Source organism: Danio aesculapii, chromosome 20, assembly GCF_903798145.1.
Source record: "Danio aesculapii chromosome 20, fDanAes4.1, whole genome shotgun sequence".
Taxonomy (NCBI): Eukaryota; Metazoa; Chordata; class Actinopteri; order Cypriniformes; family Danionidae; genus Danio; species Danio aesculapii.
Window position 1 is genome coordinate 31,952,174 of NC_079454.1, and position 21,942 is coordinate 31,974,115.

Here is a 21,942-nt window from a genome sequence, read left to right on the forward strand (position 1 = left end):
CATAAACATGCTCAGGTTTGTTTGCAAACGCTGTGGATTCAAGGTAATGATCTAAATTAGGACTGGGCAGTATGACCAAAATTTTAATTTACGGTAAATGAGAACATTTATTTCATGCTAACGATATCTTTCACAATGTAGTTTTAGAAAAGTGGTTATTCCAGAGAATGTACAAAGGGGCTTTATATAATAAGTAAGCTTAAATATTTCAGAAAAGCAAAGGACTTGATCTTATTTGATTATTTAGGATTTTATTTTTAACCTTACAAGTATAGTAAACAAAAGATGAACAACAAATTTCACTGTATGTCATATTTCACAGTTATGTGGATAGACCTTATTATTATTATTATTATTATTATTATTATTATTATTATTATTATTATTATTAACATTTCTCAAGTAACATCATCTCACAGATATAAAATATATATCCCAAGTAATTAACAGGAAAAGAGCACTTAAATATGAAAATATATAAATCCACTTTGAGGAAATAAAAAACTATAAAATATTTTTTCTTTCAGAAATGCAAATATAAACAATTATTCTGTTTAAATATTGAAATTAAGTAATCACTTCTAGTTGAAAATATAAAGCAATTGGCAACACTGCCCGTCTCCTATGTTTCTCAGCTTTATTCACGCTTCATTCCACGGTAATGATAAATACCTGCGCTATTGTAAATAATGTTTAGTTTCTTACTTAGATCGATCACTTCATAAGGCATCAATGAATCATCAGGAGCCACAAGCATTCATTATGTTTTGCTTGTATATATTTTTGGATTCGCAAGTGCCGTAGCTGTTAATTGACATTTTATGAATCACTATATTTTCAGTTTAAAAATCCTGGAAGTCACCTACAGTACATCTTGGATGACCTGAGGGTGAGGAAAGTATCAACAAATTTTCATTTTTGGCTGAACTGTGCCTTTAATTTTCATTATTGGTTGAACTAACGTGCATTTGAACATGCGTATCTCATTTTTTCCTCTGCCCTTTTGACCACAATGTTTTGTGAAACCAATGAAAGCCTCGATATGGCATCCAAGTGGTTTGTCATCATTTCTTTGACTAATCTGTTATTGTCCAGTGTAGGCTATTTTCCTAGGTCTAAAAGCTATCGCAAATTATTCATAAAACTTATCAACACTTCATAGCTGAACTGTAAAGTTGTCAGTCAGTGAGCTCGGCTGAGAGGCTATAATAACAGAGGCTTCTAAATGAATCCCAGAGGACAATAAAAACAACTTTATCCTCACATTCCACGTTTATGAACCAAACATCTCTAATGAGTGCAAATGCACAGAACTTATTTTCTCAAGGTAATGATGGAGAGAGTGCATCTGCCTGTCTGGAAAAGTGTACAAAACAAATGTCAATCAAACCTGGGGCATTACACACAGCTGCGTGCGTTTATACATGCGTGAGGAAGCCATGTGCAGGTCCAGACGAAGTCTGTGAATGCTTTTTTGCACTAATTTTGAAGCAAAATCTGTTCTGAGAGTAGACCTAATAAGCCAAAAATATCTAAGAAATAAACATGCGTGAGGGATGCGCAGAACTGAATGAATGATTGTGTGGAAATCTGTGGGAAAGCTCATGGGTGCTGTAATGCCCCAATGAAGGCATGCTGCTTGGTGAAGAAAGCATTTAGATTGCTCTGGTAGGCAGAAATTGCTTCACATCTGTGGGAAATGTGCAGACAGGCCATAAACACCTCCCTTATCTACTGCTGCAAAAATGTGTTTGTAGAGTTTACAGTGTTACAGTGAGAGCAGAAATCCAGAAACGCGTGTAAACACAATACAGTTGTGAATGTTAATGTGGTCTTGGCTAAAGGCTGGTAGGTTCTGGTTATCTTATTTTAGTGCCTGGGAAGTTTTTTTTTACTTTATTTATTCATTGTGAATTTTCAAATTCCAAATTCATTGTGAATTTTCAGCAAACATTACCGCACTGTAAAACTATACTTCAGAAATCCTTCAAATATTCTAATGTTCAAGAAAAAAACCCCACTTTGTTATGATATTTTTTTTGCTCTTGATTTTATGCATCATTTTTGAAAAAAAATTAATAATAATAATTAGAAAAAAGTCATTTTAGGTCCTATAAAATGTCCTATAAATTTATATCCAATAAAGAAATAATTAGAAAAAAAAGTCATAAAACAGTCAAATTATTCTTCAGAAATAATTTAAATATACTTATATAAAAAAACACTTTGTAACAATAAATTTGCTCTTGATTTTATGCATCATTTTAGGAAAAGAAAATATAAAAAAGTGCTAAAAACATTCAAATTATACTTCAGAAATTATTCAATGTTCTGATGCTCAATAAAAGAAAAAAAAAAAACACATTGTAATAATACATTTGCTCTTGATTTTATGCATTATTAAAAAAAGGATTAGACAAAAAGTTCTTCAGATATAATTATGTTTCACCACTAAAACAATAATGAAAAAATGCAATACAATAAAATATGCAATAGAAAAAAAATCACTTTTGTAAAACATCCTTTATGGTTCTTATTTATCAGTTCCAATCTGCTCCAAAGATTGCAATCAGTTAGATATCACAGATAGAGCAGAATAAATCCCACATGAAGTCAAACTGATTACACGCATACATGAGCTAACTATGACAACCCTGCTAATTATAAAATAGTTCCCAGCTTTCATGACTTAATCTGTCACATATTTTAAACATGCAACCACATTTTAGATCGGTTATTATGTCAGAGGTAGTTTAAGGCGTCGCAAAACATGTTTGGGAAAAACTACAACTACTCCAGAACAAGAGGGAGATAAGTGTTGCAATTGTATAAATGTATGTCCAATTAAGAAAGTGGAAATGATTTGATAGCTTTTTATACCAGCAAGTCTCTCACATCTTCCCAGCATATTGTTGGAGTTCATAGATAAGGCATGATTTAGCAGCCCTCCCAAAAGATTTACACTGAGAACTATTCCCAATTGCCTTTTTGTATCTGAGCCTTTAGATCAGAACTGTTTTTCATTTCATTTCTCACTTGTAAGTTGCTTTGGATAAATATATATACTATATAGTAAATGGATTGATGTGGTGTGTTTGTGTCATGCTGAAGAGCACCTTGAGTTAGGTTTGAGGTTTTCAACAGGGAGGTGTGTTCCAGTTGAGGGTTGTTCTGACCATCTGTTATTCAGGACGTCGTCATAGGAGGCACTGTGTACCATGTAGCCTATGAAAGAGATTCAAACAGATTCAGATAAATGAGCTTGGATTATGTCATGTCTTTATAGGGATTCCTCAATATAATCCTAGTTGCTTATTACATCATGGAAGGGCTAAACGTCTGCCAAGGCTGCAGGATGTATATAAAGTAAGCATGTGCGTGTATTTTCCACCATTTAATATGAAAGAGAGAACAGTGAAGGAGTGAAGGTTTATGACAGAAGGGGAGAATGATAAAGTTTATATATATAAAAACATTTATATAGGCCGATACGGTGGTTCAGTGGTTAGCACTGTCGCCTCACAGCAAGAAGGTCGCTGGTTCAAGTCTCAAGTTGGCATTTCTGTGTGGAGTTTGCATGTTCTCCCCATGTTCACGTGGGTTTCCTCTGGGTGCTCCGGTTTCCCCCACAATCCAAAGACGTAGTATAAGTGAATTGAATAAAATAAATTGGCCGTAGTGTACTGTTGAAGTCAGAATGATTAGTCCCCCTGAATTATTAGCCCCCCTGTTTATTTTTTCCCCAATTTCTGTTTAACGGAGATTTTTAAATTTTAAAACACATTTCTAAACATAATAGTTTTAATAACTCATTTCTAATAATGAATTTTTTTTTATCTTTGCCATGATAACAGTGAATAATATTTTACTATATATTCTTCTATACAGCTTAAAGTGACATTTAAAGGCTTAACTAGGTTAATTAGGTTAACTAGGCAGGTTAGAGTAATTAGGCAAGTTATTGTACAATGATGGTTTGTTCTGTAGACCAGTGTTTCCCAACCCTGTTCCTGAAGGCACACCAACAGTCCACATTTTCAACCTCTCCCTAATCAAACACACCCGAATCAACTAATCAGAACATTAGAAGAGGCTCCAAAACCTGAAGTTAATGGGTCAGATAAGAGAAACACCGAAAATATGTACTGTTAGTGTGCCTCCAGGAACAGGGTTGGGAAACACTGCTGTAGACTATCGAAAAAAAAAATAGCTTAAAGGGGCTAATAATTTTGACCCTAAAAAGGCTTTTAAAAAATAAAAAAATTTATTCTAGCCGAAATAAAACAAATAAGACTTTCTGCAAAAGAAAAAATATTATCAGACATACTGTGAAAATTTCCTTGCTCTGTTAAACATCATTTGGGAAATATTTAAAAAAGGAAAAAAAAATTCAAAGGGGGGCTAATAATACTGACTTCAACTGTACTTATGTGTGTGAATGAGTGTTGAATGGATGTTTCCCAGTACTGGGTTGCAGCTGGAAGTGCATCTGCTGGGTAAAACATATGCTGGATAAGTTGGTGGTTCATTCCGCTGTGGCGACCTCTGATGTATAAAGGGACTAAGCTGAATGAAATTAAATGAATAAATTAACATTTAAATAAAAGTACAAAATCTTCCTAACAGGTCCTTAAAGTTACATATTAATACCTAAAACGTACAAAAGTGAACCTTAAAGGTACAAAACTGTGCCCTAAAGGTACTAATGTCCACCTGTACGGTACAAAAATGTTCATTTTGAATAGGTAACACCCCAGTGACAGATACTTTATTTCTGAGAATGTATAGATATATACAGCTATGGAAGAAAAAAATAAGAGACCTTGAAAATAGGTTTGGACAAAATATTGACTAATGTTTTATTTCATGAAAGTCTCATAACATATGTGACCCTGGACCACAAGACCATAAGTAAAATTATCAATAATCAGAGCAGAGTCAAGATGATCAATTTTCTTTTATGCCAAAAATCATTAAGGAAACAAATTAAGTAAAGATTGAATTTAATGAAGAATTATTTTTATGTCCTACAGTATAAATACATGAATAGTTATTATTTATTATTTATATTTATTATATTATTATTAGTTATTTTTTTGGCTAGGAATATGAATTTAATGCACTTAATTTGGACAACTTTAAAGGTGATTTTCTTGATACATTATTTTCTTTGAGTCCTCAGATTCCAGATTTTAAATATTTTTGTATGGCAAATAAAGCTTTAAGATTATGTATAACTCTCAAGTAAAAATATTGCCATTTATTCCAGAACAGGTAAATTGGTCAGAATAATAAATGTTTTCAATTGTTTTGAATGAATTAATTTAATTTCCATTGAAAATCAGGGTTATTCAACCGAATACTGATTTGTTAACCGTTTAAATATATTGCCTTGTCTAAACATTTCTAGAACTTCTGAAAGCATGACATGCTTTGTTATTTTATTACATTTTTTTGTTGGGAAGCCACAGTAGAATAAGTAGATTGTTCAAACTACTTATTTAAAATGAGCTGAAATAACACAATTCTTGAGATTTTTTTGAGAACAATTTAATTGTTTTATTTTCAATCTACTTAAATTTGTCAAACCAATTAACTTATCTTAATTGATTTGTGTAGGGACAACATGAATTAATTTTGTGGAACCCTGCATTTTTATAGAAATTATAGAATAATAGAATTTTCTAAATGTCTAAATGTTTTTTCTACATTGCTGTGTAAATATACAGCTAAGTAAAGTATATTAATTGGATCTGTAAAGTAATTATCATGTAATTTGTAATTTTGTAATGCAATTTGCAAATGTAATAATGTTAAAATGCTTTTAGGTTGAGTATTTAAAAAATCTTTTTAAAAATGGCAGCGATTTCTTAAAAACAAATCAGCTGTAACATGATATTGCCTTGTCAAATTTTATTCAAGAGCATGTGGACCTTATTTTTCATGTTTTGAAAAAGTTGCACCATTCATCTAAACTTTATCGGCGGTCTGTTGGCAGGGAATTCGCTGCATGTAAACCTCCTCACACATCACATCATGACACTAACAGTGGCTGTGGGAATTGCCTCCCTGTATGTGTGAATCAGAATGAAACTGTCAGGGTCAATATGTTACAGCAACGTTAAATATAGCTTCGTGCTTGAAAATGCACATTAAATGCAAACCGTGCAGGATGTAAGACAATTCAGCATACTGTGCTTTTACAGATGGGAGTATTTCAACATGTGGTATTTGAACAATCCTCCATCTTATTTACAAATCATACACATTTGATTTTTTAGTTCATTACCAAACAAGTTAAAACAGTGCACACTCTTTTCATGAAACTAGAATTTCTTTGCAAATGAGCTATATTTTTGTTTCCAATTCAAAAATATCAGCTGATTGCCTGCCACAAATAGACAGTCCAGCCAAAAAATAAACATTCTGTCTTCTTAACTCATCTTCGTGTTGTTTCAAATTATGCATTTCTTTATTTATTCATTCATTCATTCATTTTCTTTTCGGCTTAGTCCCTTTATTAATCAGGGGTCACCACAGCGGAATGAACCACCAACTTATCCAGCATATGTTTTACGCAGTCGCAACCCAACACTGGGAAACTCCCATACAGTCTTGCATACACACGGCCAATTTAGCTTATTCAATTTACCTGTAGCGCATGTCTTTGGACTGTGGATGAAACCGGAGCACCCGGAGGAAACCCACACAAACACGGGAAGAACATGCAAACTCCACACAGAAAAGCCAACTGACCCAGCCGGGGCTCAAACCAGCGACCTTCTTGCTGTGAGGCGATCATGCTGCCCATTGCGCCACCGTGTTGCCTCTTATTTACTTATTTATTTTTCTTTAATATTCCACAGAAGAAAATTTATACCGGCTTGGCACAACATGTGGATGATACAAAATATCCATTGCTAGACGAACTATCCTTGTAATGTTGCTCTGTTCCCATGCAGTTGTTTAGTTGATTGCATAGCTGTCATTCTTGGCTTTCCTGTCTGATGCATCTTTTTCCTCGTCAGTAAAAATAGGTTGTAAATCTTTTTCATTGTTGCTATCAAACAGGCCTATGCATGATTACCTTTATTTCTTTAGCTTTCTTTAATATTGCTTAAGCGTAGGAGCCCGAGGAATGGAATATTAGCAATAAATGCATAAACTGAATTGGGTGCATCTTCTTCTTGTTTTTTAACAAATATTTAATGCATTGTGAGCTTTTTGCAGTATTTTCAACATCAACAACAAGAAAAAAATGGGTTTTAAAACTGTTAACTTTTAAAAATCGATTTCATAGTGACACCACCCTGTTATATGATTGATTCCCATGTCAATGAAGGCAAAAGTTTAAAAATAGGGTTCAAAAGTATTGCACATTTTCAAAAATCATAAAATGTTTGACTTCATGTAAACAAAAATGCAATGCTTTGAAAACGCTTATGAGCAATTCCATGCAAATGTCAACTTTGCCATGAAAAAAAAAGTTTTTTGTGTAAGCAAGTATTTTACAGTACTTTAGAAATACTCAAAATGTATCTGTCAATGTTTTCAAACTTTTATATTTGATTTACCAAAGTCACACAAGTAGCAATTTCACATCCCTCACATCCATAACGGAAAGATGCAACATCCAATATGACACTTTTTCCTCGTAAATGCAAAAATATTAAATTAAATGAAATCAATCATTTTGTTCTATATAGAGCCAACTCTCATCCTTCTGATGATCATTGTTTCTTTTGGGTTGTGCAGTTTAATTCACAGAATTTCTACAATGTATGCTGTATACTGTAAACTTGCATACTTTTTTGGTCACATTTATTAACGTATGCTTATTTTCCTCATTTAAAGTACAAAACATGTTTACAGATTGATATTTTTCTGGTCCCTTAACTCTGTGTTCAGTTGTTCTGAAAAAAGTTTCAATATAACGTTAACGTATACTTTCTATATGAATTTATGTTTTGAGTTTTTACTTAGTTTTTACTATGTCCTGTGCATGCATATTACATGGTTATTCTATATGATCATGCAAGTACTTAACAAGCAATCAAAAAAATTATGCCAGACTATAGGGATGGTATATGCAAAACCATCTTTTTCATGGATTTCGGTCAATGGAGATAGTTTTGAAAATTGTTGTTTGTTGGGTAACACTTTATTTTGATGGTCCATTTGAGTATTAATAGACTGTCTGCCTTCAAAAGACATTTAACTGACTATAAGAAACTTTGCAAGTACATGTCAACTTACACTAACCCTAACCCCAACCTAACACTCTACTTATAATCTAATGAGAATTAGTTGGCATGTAGATGCAATGTTAAATTCAACAGACCATCAAAATAAAGTCTGACCATTTGTTGTAGTACATTGTGCTGACAAACTTTATTTGTACACAAAACATCCATAATGCAAAGGAAAAAGTTTCAATTTTTTGGCCAATTGTGTAAAGATACTTTATAAAATCACTATAGATATATGGTCTAATACAGTGTTTCCCAACCCTGTTCCTGGAGGCACACCAACAGTTCATGTTTTGGATGTCTCCCTCATCTGACCCATTAACTTCAGGTTTTGGAGTCTCTTCTAATGCAGAGTTTCCCAACCCTGTTCCTGAAGGCACGCCAACAGTACACATTTTCATCCTCTCCCTAATCAAACACACCTGAAACAACTCATTAGAACATTAGAACAGACTCCAAAACCTGAAGTTAATGGGTCAGATGAGGGAGACATCCAAAACATGAACTGTTAGTGTGCCTCTAGGAACAGGGTTGGGAAACACTGGTCTAATACATACCATCCATCGTCCATATCAAGTCAGGCCACAACTAACTTTAGTAAAATAATAAATAATAAAACAATTAAGTCACACATTTAACAAAGTGCTTTAATTGTGATTATAATTTCACTCCACTTTGTCATGAGCTAAACTCCAAACTTTAAATGATAAAATAAGCAGCAGAATGTTTACATTAGATATTTGTTGTTGTATATTATATTAAGCAAACTTTGTGTTGAAAAGAACAATATGATGTTTTCTCCACAGTTCTGCAACTGCAAGCATTTTCAGTTATTTAAAGGAGCTGCTTAATGTTATAAGATTTTCACTCACCAGACACCATGTCATCTTTTAGTGGACGTGCCCAGTCCAAAATCACAAAGGAGTGACAGCCCTCCATAGCAACAACAGTCACATTGTGGGGCTTGTTTTTGGGTGGCTGCTTCTGATTGGAAGACTGTTGGTCTTTCTCCATCAGGTCTGCTAAAACGTCCACTTGCAAATACTCCAGAGCCTCAGTCAGGGAGCAGGGAGCTCCAGGGTCTTTCTGAATGTAGTTTACATATGGAGCTGAGAACAGAAGGGAAAGATAAGAGGGAAAAAAGAGTTTCAGAATGTCTGAAAGGATCGTTTTGCCATTGATATTGCCACAGGCAATTGAACTTCAAGTTGTGTAAAACCTGATGATAATGTTTCCCAGCATGATTTAAGATGATTTAAAGTGCATCTTCAATGAAAAGAAAGAATTCCAGCAGAAAGAGTTACATGATGGATGGAAATAGTGCAGCATATAAGGCTAAAGTCCTTTAATGTAAAAACAATTGACAAAACATCAAAAAAAGGCTCACAGTTTTAACCATACTGTATGCATTATTCATTCATTCATTTTCTTTTCAGCTTAGTCCCTTTATTAATCTGGGGTCGCCACAGCGGAATGAACCGCCAAATTATCAAGCATATGTTTTACGCAGCGGATGCCCTTCCAGCTGCAACCCATCACTGGGAAACAACCATACACACTCATTCACACACATACGCTACACTACCTATTGCTCCCGTCACCCGTATATGCATATAACAAATTTAAGCTTAAGTGCAATTTATTTACTCCTGTTTTTAGTGTCATGTGGTCTATTTTTTTATTGTTAGTAATGTTTAACATTGATTGTGTGTAATGTTTTTTTGAAAATCTTTATACATTAATATTTAAATAATAAAACATAATAATATTTAAAATATTGCAATTCATTTCCCTGATAAAGAAGGAAACTAGCCCAATGAAAGTGAGTGAGAGTGAAAAAAATACTCCAAAATATGAACTTGCTGTACATAAATTGAATCTCGCTCTCAATCTGCAAATTTTATAAAGTACAACTGGCAACAAAAAACATTTTAAAATATTTGTGGTAACAAATAACTTAATGCAGGTAGTGGAATTCAATAAACATTACATTTCTGTTGTGTTTTCTTCATTATCTTGTTGTCCTAGTTCACAAATGTACCAAATTTGATACTTGGTTCTTGGTTGTGGACAATAAAAGCTACCATTATTGATATTTTGCGCTTTGACGTTTTCCTGTTGGCTCAATGAAATGTTGTTATTTCTGTTATCCCACACAGTGCCAGCTGGATCCACAGCTGTAAACACTTCCAGATCCCCCGTCTCATTGGGCCACAGGATTCACACCTGTAGCTAATCAAAAGCTCTATGTGATGGTGACCCCGATGCAGAACTAAAAACACACTTCTGTGCATGTGCCTTCACAGAGACTCGCACACACATACATGCAGCAATCGTTACAAGTGATAAACCAAAAGCCACAATACAGAGTGCTAGGGAATGAACCAAAAAACTGAACAATGCATGAAAATAAGAAAAAGTAGGACCCAAAATAGGCTTACTCTTAGGCGAGAAAATAAGTTTAAAATACACTTTTATCAGTAAACCTTTAGCAAGAATCTTGATGCCACCCACACTGCTGAGAATGCCATTTAGATGAATATGTAAACGTGTGCTGCACATTTTCCTCTCAATAACAGATATCAGACAAAAGAGAGCGGTGAGAAATCAGCAATTAAGAAAGATCGAATTAGTTTCTGTATCAAAGAAGTTAGAGCCATAAAGCCGCGCCCACCTCCATATCGCATAATTCATTTCTATGTAAAAGAAGGTGGAGCCCTAAACCACAGCTTTCTATTACATAATCAATTTTCACATCAAAGAAAGCAGCCCAAAAGCCACACCCATCTGCTACATTATCAATTTCCGGCTTAAGCTGCGGTCACACTTGACTTTTCCTCCCATAGACTTCCATTCATACGCACGCGAATGCGTCAGACCGGAAACGCAGGGTCATGCGTTAAGTTTCGCAATTTGCTGCGGTGCAAAGTTCAAGCTTGGTGAACTCAGACCTGCGAAATCGCATCACTTGACTGTGTGAGACCAATCGAGGATCAAAACAGGACCTCTCTGGGCAGAAATTTAAAACATGGAGCAATCGCTCGCTTTTATAATGTCTAATCATCTTGTTTAATCCCACCCCTTTTCGCAGCGCCGCACGACAGAATTTCACACACACAAAGCCCGGTGTGACCGTAGCTTTAAAGAAGGCAGAGTTTTAATCCACACCCACATTACATTAGAGATTTTCACATAATCAAAGAAGGTAGAGCCCCAAATTCACTTTACACTACATACTTGCAAACTCCAAAACTACCCTTACCGGCAACTTTATTAGGTACACCTGTCCAACTGCTTGTTAATGCAAATCAATCAGCCAACAGATTGACCTTGAGGCGGATGGGCTACAGCAGCAGAAGACCACACTGGGTGCCACTCCTGTCAGCTAAGAACAGGTAACTGAGGCTACAATTCGCACAGGCTCACCAAAATTGGGCAATAGAAGATTGAAAAAATGTTGCCTGGTCTGATGAGTCTCGATTTCTGCTGCACCATTCGGATGGTAGGGTCAGAAATTCTCAATCCAATAGAGCACCTTTGGGATGTGGTGGAACAGGAGATTCGCAAAATGCATGTGCAGCTGACAAATCTGCAGCAACATGCTATCATGTCAATATGAACCAAAATCTCTGAGGAATATTTCCAGTACTTTGTTAAATGTATGCCACGAAGGATTAAGGCAGTTCTGAAGGCAAAAATGGGTCCAACCCGATAATAGTAAGGTGTACCTAATAAAGTGGCCGGTTAGTATATACCCTCAAAGCCATTCCTCCATATTACATAATTCATTTTTGCATCAAAGAAGGTGGAGTCTCAAAACCATGCTCCTCTCTATTACATTTCATCAGTTGAAGAAGGATGAACTCCAAAGCCACACTTCAAGATTGTTATAATTGAGTACCACGTCAAGGAAGGCAGAGCCCAAAGTCTACACCTTCCTATTACATGATTGATTTCCAAGTTATACCTCCTCATCATAAAATCCAAATATAGAAGTAGCAAACTTTTTTAGAAAGTTCACTTTGTTTTTTTAAGCTTAGATTGGGCCTGATTATGTTGAAAATGATATCACATTAGTAAACAAAACACAACTCAGGTGTAAATACTGAGGAACACTACAACTACTGGATTCACACCTACTGGGAGTCATATGCCAAGGTAGGAGCAAACACAACAGAGACTGTGTGAAATATAGTGGATTTGCTGGTGTGTCTGGAGAGCAGAGAACAACCTAGCATATTAAACGCATAAATATTCAAGGAGACGTCTGAGATTTGGGCCAGAAGGAAGCCTCTCTCAGCTGATATCAGCACATTTAGCTCATGTCGTTTTATTTAAGGCTTCTTTCTTGACATGTTTCTCTGTTTAAATGGCTCGCATATGTGTATGTGCCTGTTGTGCAGCCCAAAGTCTGGAGTGTCAGGATTTATCTCTCCACGCATCGAGGATGAGACGTTTTACCAAAGAGTTGTGTTCTCGGTGTTCCTGGAACTGATTTTTATAGGTATGAAGCTTGTTTTGGTGAAACTGAAACCTGGTGATGTTGACTTCTTTTAAGGGCTTCTCCTCAATCTTAGCCGAGTATCACTGGCTCCATCATTTTAATGCACTACGGCTTCATAAAATCAATTTTACTATTACTTTTAAGGCTTGGTTTGCCCAAAAGGATCATTAAGTCATCATTTACTCACCGTGGTTTGTTTAAATGCTGTATACTCTTCTTTCTTTTTTATAATTCAAAAACAGAACAAAACATTAGGTTAGTGCTACATATAAACCTACACAAACAATTTAATTAAAAGCTTTAATTGAAGAGGGTGCTCATGGGACTGTAATAAGACCTTTATAATCATGACATGACACATCATGAATATAAGATTTTATACATGTGTCATTTGCTCAGTTATGTCATTTTAAATGCAAATGTGACATTGTTTGAAACAACCTTGTTATGACAACTTGACATAAACAAATACATTATAACCTGTCTTTGTCTTTGTCATGGCAGTTTTAAAATTACCAAGACTACATAAGTTCATAACAAATCTTTCGTAAGTGAAGTTTCACAAACTATTTTCGAGAGGAGCACGTGATATGATTGACAGCAGCTGGTCCCTATTGCTAATCATTAGCTAGCCAATAAGAGCATTCCAAATTTAACATAAATATCCAGCCTAACTTAATTCCCTATCTTCGTTTTGGAAGACCCCCCATCCATCCCTTCTCCCTCCTCCTCAATTATGGGATTGGGCGACACGGCGGCTCAGCGGCTAGCACTGCTGCCTTACAGCAAGATGGTCACTGGTTCAAGTCCTAGCTGAGCCAGTCGGCACGTTCTATGCGAACTTTATATCTTCTTCCCGTGTTCACGTGGGTTTTCCCCGGGTACTCCGGTTTCCTCCCAGAGTTTCAAGACATGTGGCACAAGTGGGGTCACATTTTGATTGTGCTAATCTACTGCATCTTTGCAAATGTAAACTTTATGGTGGCTTGAGAAAGCCTAGTCTGAAAGTTTGAAGTAGTTTTAAAGTTTAAATCATTGAAGTAGTTTAAAAAGATTAAAATAGTTGGGATAGATAAGTGCATACATGTTAGCATGTTTCTAGTATGGATTGGCATGTTTCTTCCTAAGGTGTTGCTAGGGTGTTCTGAGTGATTACTAATGCGTCGCTAGGCGGCTGCTAAGGTGTTCTGATTGGTTGCTAGACGGCTGCTAGAGTGTTCTAGGTGGTTACTAAGACGTTGCTAGGCGGTTGTTAGGGTGTTCTAGGTGGTTACTAAGGTGTTGTTAGGTTATTGCTAAGGTGTTCTGAATGGTTGCTAAGCGGTTGCTAAGGTGTTGCTAGGTGGTTGCTAGGGTATTACTAGGTGGTTGCTAGGCAGTTGCTAGGTGGTTGCTAAGATGTTGCTAGGTGTTTGCTGAGGCATTGCTAGGTGGTCGCTAAGGTGTTTCTAGTGTGTTCTAAGTGGTTGCTAAGTGGTTGTTAAGATGTTGCTAGGTGGTTGCTAAGGTGTTGCTAGGTAGTTTCTAGGGTGTTCTGAGTGGTTGCTAGGTGTTTGCCAAGGTGTTGCTTGGCCATTACTAGGGTTTTCTGAGTGGTTGCTAAGGCATTTCTAGGTGGTTGCTAATGTGTTGCTAGGCAGTTGCAACGGTGTTCTGAGTGGTTGCTTGGCAGTTGCTAACATATTTGCACATTTCTAGTTTGAATTATCATTATGCTCGCATGTTTTTAGCATAAATTAGCATGTTGCTAGCATATTTCTAGTGTAAACTAGCATGTTTTTAGCATGAATTTATTATGAATTAGCATGTTGCTAGTATGTTTATAGTATGAATTTGCATGTTCCTAGTATGTGAAGTAAATATAGTAACAGTCACAAGCACTAAATGCGTACACACTGGTTGGTTTGCAGTCTATTCCCATAGAGCCGTCTTATTAAACAATGTATAGGTTAAACGAATCGGGGGAGCTTTCAAGAACTACCTGATCTCATATCCCTCCTAATGCTGAAACATGATTGTCAAAAGGCCAATATAATTGTCATGAATTTTGTCATTTTTGACTTCAACAGTAGTGGTATTAAGATATCACAGTCATTAAAATGTCGTTAAATAATGACACTCTTAAATTATTTGATGTAGTAATGACAAATAGTTTGTTTCACTGAAAAAAGTGATTGGAAACATATGCATAATGCAATTATAACAGTCTCATAACAATCATGTTTATGACAGATTTATGACAGGTTTTGTTGTTTTGGTAATGTCAAGTTGTCATAACAAAGATATTTAAAATGACATAACTGAGCTAATGACATTCAGTGGGGGAAAAAAGCTTCTATAGAAGAGTCATTACTATCTGTCTAGATCAGAGATGCCCAAAGTAGGGCCCGCTGGCCAAAGTTGCACTTATATTAACCTTCGCCCCACTAGCCTCAATCAAGTTTGGTATTTTGGCCATTCATAAGAAAAAGTTTAGGCACCCCTGATCTAGATGGTGTGATGGCAGCCAAATCACAACAGTGCCAGTGTGCCCACCATACACCAGCTATAGGTGGAGATAAAAGACAGAGCCATGTGAAGGATAGGGATTGTTTGTAAGCCATGAGGAAAGATGTCAATAAAACATCATGTGAACACACTTTACATTTACCTCATGAAAGGCATTCAGTATCCAAAAAAAAAAAAAAACATTTGGGAAAGAGGAATTTAACTAGTTTCCTATTAAAACCTATTAAAATCTGGGGGTTAAATATTCTGGGGGTTTATGATAGTGTCAAATTAACTGTTGCACATCACCAAGGAGAGTAAATGATGACTGAATTTAGATTTTTGGGTGAAGTATCCCTATAAGCACCTCCTCTTGTACCCTTCAGTACAAACATCAATATTATGAGGCCAATGCTGTAGCCACAGCAGTATTTCTATACAGGCACAGCGTAACTCCTTCAACAGTCTTACTCAGTGGTGCTTCTGGCTCCAGTGGTCTAAATGGTGGTGATATCTGTATTTCTGTGCATAGTTCTATTAAGCATAATCATTTTCTAATACTCTGCAATATAAACGCGTTACATTCACCAGCCTAGAGACCAATGAGGGCCTCCCTCATAAAACAATGAAGAGTTGGCTTGTGCTATTTTTCTCATTCTTCTGCTGTTTTCCTATGTATCTAGCCAAAGCAGTTGATGTCACATCTCTGCCAAGACAAGCACATTAGAGGAGCCATGAAACAGTAGGAGCTCTTGGGCTGCTGGCTAATTATCAAAAAATAGAACCTAAGTAGCATGACCCCTATCTATCTGTTTATAACATATGCATTAAAGTTCTGTGTAATAATCAATGATATCAAACACTTGACACCTGTGTCCAAAGATTTTAAATGGCATTTAATTTACCTTTACATTGAATTACAGTTAATCATTTGGCAGATGCTTTTATTCAAAAGAAGTAATCAAAGCAATAGAACTGTTAGAAGGTCAGATTAAGTTTTTTTATTGTAAAAAAAAAACAAAGTAAAAAGTAAAAAAGGTTTTTATTTTTATTTTTTAGAATTAAAAAAATAATAATATAATTATGTATGGATTGATGTATGTATATGTTATAATTATTACCAGCGATCTAGCAGTTGCAGATCACTGGAGAACTACATATCTGCCACTACAAATCCTGAACTACAAATCCCATCATGCCCGGCACTCACACACCAGTTCTAGATCACCCCTTGATTTCACATACACAGCTGGAGATCATCCTCACTGATAACTATTTAAGCACCACAGAGACATCCATTCCTTGCTCAGTATTATTGTGTTCCATGTTTCTTGCTTCAATGTTTTGTTCTGTCTGGTTTTTGATTATTTGACTGTTTTTGAATTGTCATAGTTTTCTGCCAACCTCGATCTTTGCCTGTTTCTATGACTACTCTTGGATTGCCATTGCTATTCATGTTTTGTTCCTGTTTTGACCTTTGCCTGCCTGGCCATTCACTAAATGAAGTTGCATGTGGATCCCCATCTCTGTTGCCAAACCTGCATCGTTACACAATGATCTGCAGCTGTGTCTTTAAAATCAAAGGGTGATCTAGAACTGGTGTGTAAGTGCCAGGTGTGATGGGATTTGTAGTTTGGTAAAGTGGCAGATTTGTAGCTCTCCAGCGTTGTGCAATTGTTAGATCACTGGTGATCATAACAGTATGTGTGTTTGTACTGTATGTACAGGACTGCTAATTTTCTATACAGAGTTGGAAATAATAATAACTGTACATACTATATGACTAATAATTGCTCAGATGAATCATTTATATTTTAATTGGATAATTACATCTGGTTATCAATAAACATAAAGTGCTATAAAGTTTGATATGGAAATCAAAGTTAAAAAAAAAAGTCCCAAAATAAACTACTTTGTGTAAATAATGTAAATATGTTTATAAAAAAGTAACTTTGAAGACATCGCTGCAAAAATTATCATTTCCAATTTATTTTGTTCTGTGTACATAAACACAAATTTGTACATTGATTATTTCTTTAGTTACAAAAAATATTCATCATTAAATTATCAAGTTGAGAGCCACAAGACAGTATTGACAGCATATTGCTAGTGTCAAATCAGCCTGTCTGTAGATGTAGTTAAAGCTTATGTAACCAAACCTACTAAACGTAGAAAAGAAAAGTGGGAAAGAAAGACCAATGAAAGTAGAAAGGGTGGGTCTCCAAGTCCATTACAAATTTGTCACATGCCTCTATCTGACATCAGACCAGACTTGTGCTGAGTTGTGCAAGATGAGCTTAGCAGATACTTATAACAATAGCAAAGTGAACCTCTCTGCAGCAAGTTCAATACTGTAAAGAGTCAATGAGGGGAGAACTAAATTTGCCTGATCACAAGCCAAAGCTTCAGCTCAGCATAACCATTTCTGAGACTCATCTGGCTACTGGCACAGTCTCTGCATGCAAACTGGACCTAAAACAATGTTCCATAGCTAGGTGTATAGCTTGTGTGGATTTAAGTTTGGAAATATGGAGTCTGCTGAATGAGCTAATGAATGGCCGTATACAATCTCTGTAAATGATTTAACACTTTATTTTAAAGTCTGGTAGCATGGGGTCACATTTTGATTGTGCTAATCTACTGCATCTTTGCAAATGTAAACTTTATGGTGGCTTGAGAAAGCCTAGTCTGAAAGTTTGAAGTAGTTTTAAAGTTTAAATCATTGAAGTAGTTTAAAAAGATTAAAATAGTTGGGATGGATAAGTGCATACATGTTAGCATGTTTCTAGTATGGATTGGCATGTTTCTTGCTAAGGTGTTGCTAGGGTGTTCTGAGTGATTACTAATGCGTCGCTAGGCGGCTGCTAAGGTGTTCTGATTGGTTGCTAGACGGCTGCTAGAGTGTTCTAGGTGGTTACTAAGACGTTGCTAGGCGGTTGTTAGGGTGTTCTAGGTGGTTACTAAGGTGTTGTTAGGTTATTGCTAAGGTGTTCTGAATGGTTGCTAAGCGGTTGCTAAGGTGTTGCTAGGTGGTTGCTAGGGTATTACTAGGTGGTTGCTAAGGTGTTGCTAGGCAGTTGCTAGGTGGTTGCTAAGATGTTGCTAGGTGTTTGCTGAGGCATTGCTAGGTGGTCGCTAAGGTGTTGCTAGTGTGTTCTAAGTGGTTGCTAAGTGGTTGTTAAGATGTTGCTAGGTGGTTGCTAAGGTGTTGCTAGGTAGTTTCTAGGGTGTTCTGAGTGGTTGCTAGGTGTTTGCCAAGGTGTTGCTTGGCCATTACTAGGGTTTTCTGAGTGGTTGCTAAGGCATTTCTAGGTGGTTGCTAAAGTGTTGCTAGGCAGTTGCTACGGTGTTCTAAGTGGTTGCTTGGCAGTTGCTAACATATTTGCACATTTCTAGTTTGAATTATCATTATGCTCGCATGTTTTTAGCATAAATTAGCATGTTGCTAGCATATTTCTAGTGTAAACTAGCATGTTTTTAGCATGAATTTATTATGAATTAGCATGTTGCTAGTATGTTTATAGTATGAATTTGCATGTTCCTAGTATGATTAGTATGTTTGTTAGTATGTTTACTAATATTATTGTTAGTATGAATTGGTCTGTTGTTAGTATGTCCAATGTAAAGTCAATGGCAGTTTTTTACAATAGAAGTCTATGGGAAAGTTGCTAAGGTGCCGTAAGTGGGTGCTAGGGTGTAGCTAGTAAGTTGAACGGTCATCAGTGGTTGGCAGATTGGTAGTCTGAGATAAATGAACCCAAACTTAGGTCTGTATGACAGTCTGGCACAAAGTTATGAGGTCACAAAGTTTGTTCCAATGTTAAGTCACTAGGACTTCTCTAAATTTTCTCGGTCAGTTTTCGGAAAACCCTAAGTTGAATTAGTTGGAAAAGATATAGCTACCCGAGTCAGACCAGTTTGGAGGTTTGGTGGTTTTATTATAAACAGTCTTGGAGGAGATGCATAAAGTCTCAGAAGAAGAAGAAGAAGAATATAAAGTTTATGCAGTATAACAGTATGTTGGTTTTCTCAAGCCACCATAATTAGTTTGAACCTAATTACTGACCCAAATAAATCTTCGCTTCTTTCTCACTTTTTTTTTCTCTCCACCAGGCACACACCTTTATCTTAACACACGCACTGAGTCTTGGAGAATTTGGGAAGGAAGCCCAAAGCCACAGACATGCGAGCAAAATTTATAGAGCTGAGTCTAAATACTTTCACTCAGGCATTCTCAGATATTTCCTACAGAAGCTGCCCACATGAAAGAACCTGAGCCCTTAGAGGCCGTAAAGTCAATGGCCTCTACGGGAGCCTCCACCAACACATGGTAGATAGTATTGGTTGTGAACCTGAGAGTTGATAAGGTTAGTTAAAATCAGGCCATAGAAAAGTCAGAGGTGAACTAAGAGTAACATGATCCAAGTGGAATGGCTAATGGTAAAGCTTTATCGTTTTTATTGTTCCCTCTACCGTATTTTCTCCTTTGCTCTTTATTTACAAGTTTGGGGTCAGTGAGATTTTTAAAGTCCACCTAAAATTCAGGTAATACTTTTCAGCAAGACAAATGTGGCAGTAAAGAAATCTATATGTTATTATTAAAGAAAGTTATTAATAAGTTTAAAGATGTTATTATTAAAGAATATATATATAAAATATATATATATATATATATATATATATATATATATATATATATATATGTGTGTGTGTGTGTGTGTGTGTGTGTGTGTGTGTGTGTGTGTGCGTGTGTTTTTTTAAACATACACAGATTCAAAGAGAACCACAGGTCATCAAGGTGATTGCAAAAGACCAGCTTCTGCTTTAAACTGGACTGACTGTATATCTACTATTAAATATCTACTATTCAAAAATATACAGACAAATGTAAAATACAGTAAAACACCCTAAAACTGTTAAAACGCGTCAACCTGATGGCGGTTGAGTTTGCAGCTCGATATTATTAGGAGATCGCTGACACGAACAGTGAACAGCTCCGCCAGAGCGCGTCTAAAGACTTTCACCTCACGCAGTTTGTAAATGAACAGACTTAGCCTACGTGTAATAGTTGCAGACACGATCATGAGGCTGTATTTGCGCCGAGTATTCTATCTCTAATCAATCAGAGAACTTCAATCTGTAATCAATCAGAGAACAGGAGAAAGTGCATTACTTCAATGATTTTAATATAACATATTAATAATGAAATCCAAAGATTATAGTATACTATTGAGAGTTCATTTTAAGCTATCTCACGGCCCACCTGCAGGATCGCTGAGGTCCACTAGTGGGCCGTGGCCCACCGGTTGAGAATCCCTGCTTTGGGTGAATACATAATCCATGCAAAGTAATCCACAAAAGAGATTGTCTTCGTAATCTTCAAAGTCTTACCATTTGCTTAACGTTAGTTTGCTATGAGGGAACAATGTGCATAAAGCCCCGCCCCTTTCTCAATATTGCATTTCAGTTGGAAGTACATTAACATGCTAAAATAAAAGTCTCAGCAGCTTCCAGTTCACTCAGACTTTAAGATATTAACAGGGCTAGAGTGAAATCAACTTAATTGGTTGCATACAAATTGCATTAGTGCTTAGGGACTGTTGTCTTTAACACAAATTCTGTGAGAGTAGAATAATGAAAAGAGCTTGCAATACCAAGGTTTAATGACTGAATCTGTCAATGTGACGTTTATTTACAGCATAATCTCATTAATTACTCATGTAGCTGAATGCGAATAATTAAGGCATTTACATCTGTGGTAAAAACCTGTCCCAGGCACCTGAATGTATTTTCAGAGATTCAAAGATTATCCAATCACTCTGTGTTTTGGTTGTGTTTATATTTGACAATCCAAACCAGATCTGACTGAAAATGCATGTTGTTTACAAGCTGTTTTGACTTCTTTCCATGACTTGTTTCTTATTGACATTAACAAAACACAAAGATTTTTGCAGTTGTGTGCTGTATAAATGCCTAGTGACAATTAATTATTCTGTAATGCCACAGGACAATGGCGCCAGTGCGTTCACCACACACCAGCCAGTTTTGTTGGTGGAGATGATTGGATTTTTAATGAGCACAGAGAGTCAGGCCCTCGTTTTAACGTCTCATCCGAAAGACGGAGACGTATAGTGTCCCTATTCACTATACTGGGGCATTAGGACTCGCACAGACTGCATGTTCAGCGCCCCCTGCTGGCCTCACTTACACCATTTCTAACAGCAACCTAGTTTTCTCATGTGGTCTCCCAGCCAGGTACTAACTAGGCTCAGCCCCAACCAGTCTTGGGCTGCAGAGTGATTATGCATCAATTAAAACAGCATAGATAAAAAAAAATCAATGTTCGTATTAAAGAATTACTATTGATTCTTTAAAATGAAGATATGTAAAACTAGAAGTTTTCCACTGACATACATTAAATATTATAATAACACTAATTGTCTGGTATAGGGCTCGCAGACAAACATCTTAAATAATTATATGTCATCTCATATCCTGATAACAATATATTTCATAATATAGCATAATATTTTATCATAATATACCTAATTAAAATTCTAATAATTATATATATATATATTGATCACAGGGAAAGAATTATTTCTTTTATACATTTTAAGTTTTTGACCAAAAATGTAATCAATCATATGCGATTATTTTTCTCGCTGTATTTACAACCTCAGGGGAAAGGTTGGACTAAGA

At 35.9% G+C, this 21,942-nt stretch overlaps 1 protein-coding gene across 2 annotated transcripts in view; it reads right to left on the reverse strand.

The window, feature by feature from the left end:
• Positions 1 to 21,942, reverse strand: part of fndc1 (fibronectin type III domain containing 1) — a 72,514-nt gene that overhangs the window by 11,318 nt on the left and 39,254 nt on the right. For both annotated transcript variants that reach the window (XM_056445657.1, XM_056445656.1), the window contains 2 exons: positions 9,122 to 9,358; positions 3,117 to 3,225 (listed from right to left, as the gene is read on the reverse strand). In XM_056445657.1, the coding sequence (XP_056301632.1) occupies positions 3,117 to 3,225; positions 9,122 to 9,358 (346 nt within the window). The remainder of the gene's footprint in view (positions 1 to 3,116; positions 3,226 to 9,121; positions 9,359 to 21,942) is intronic.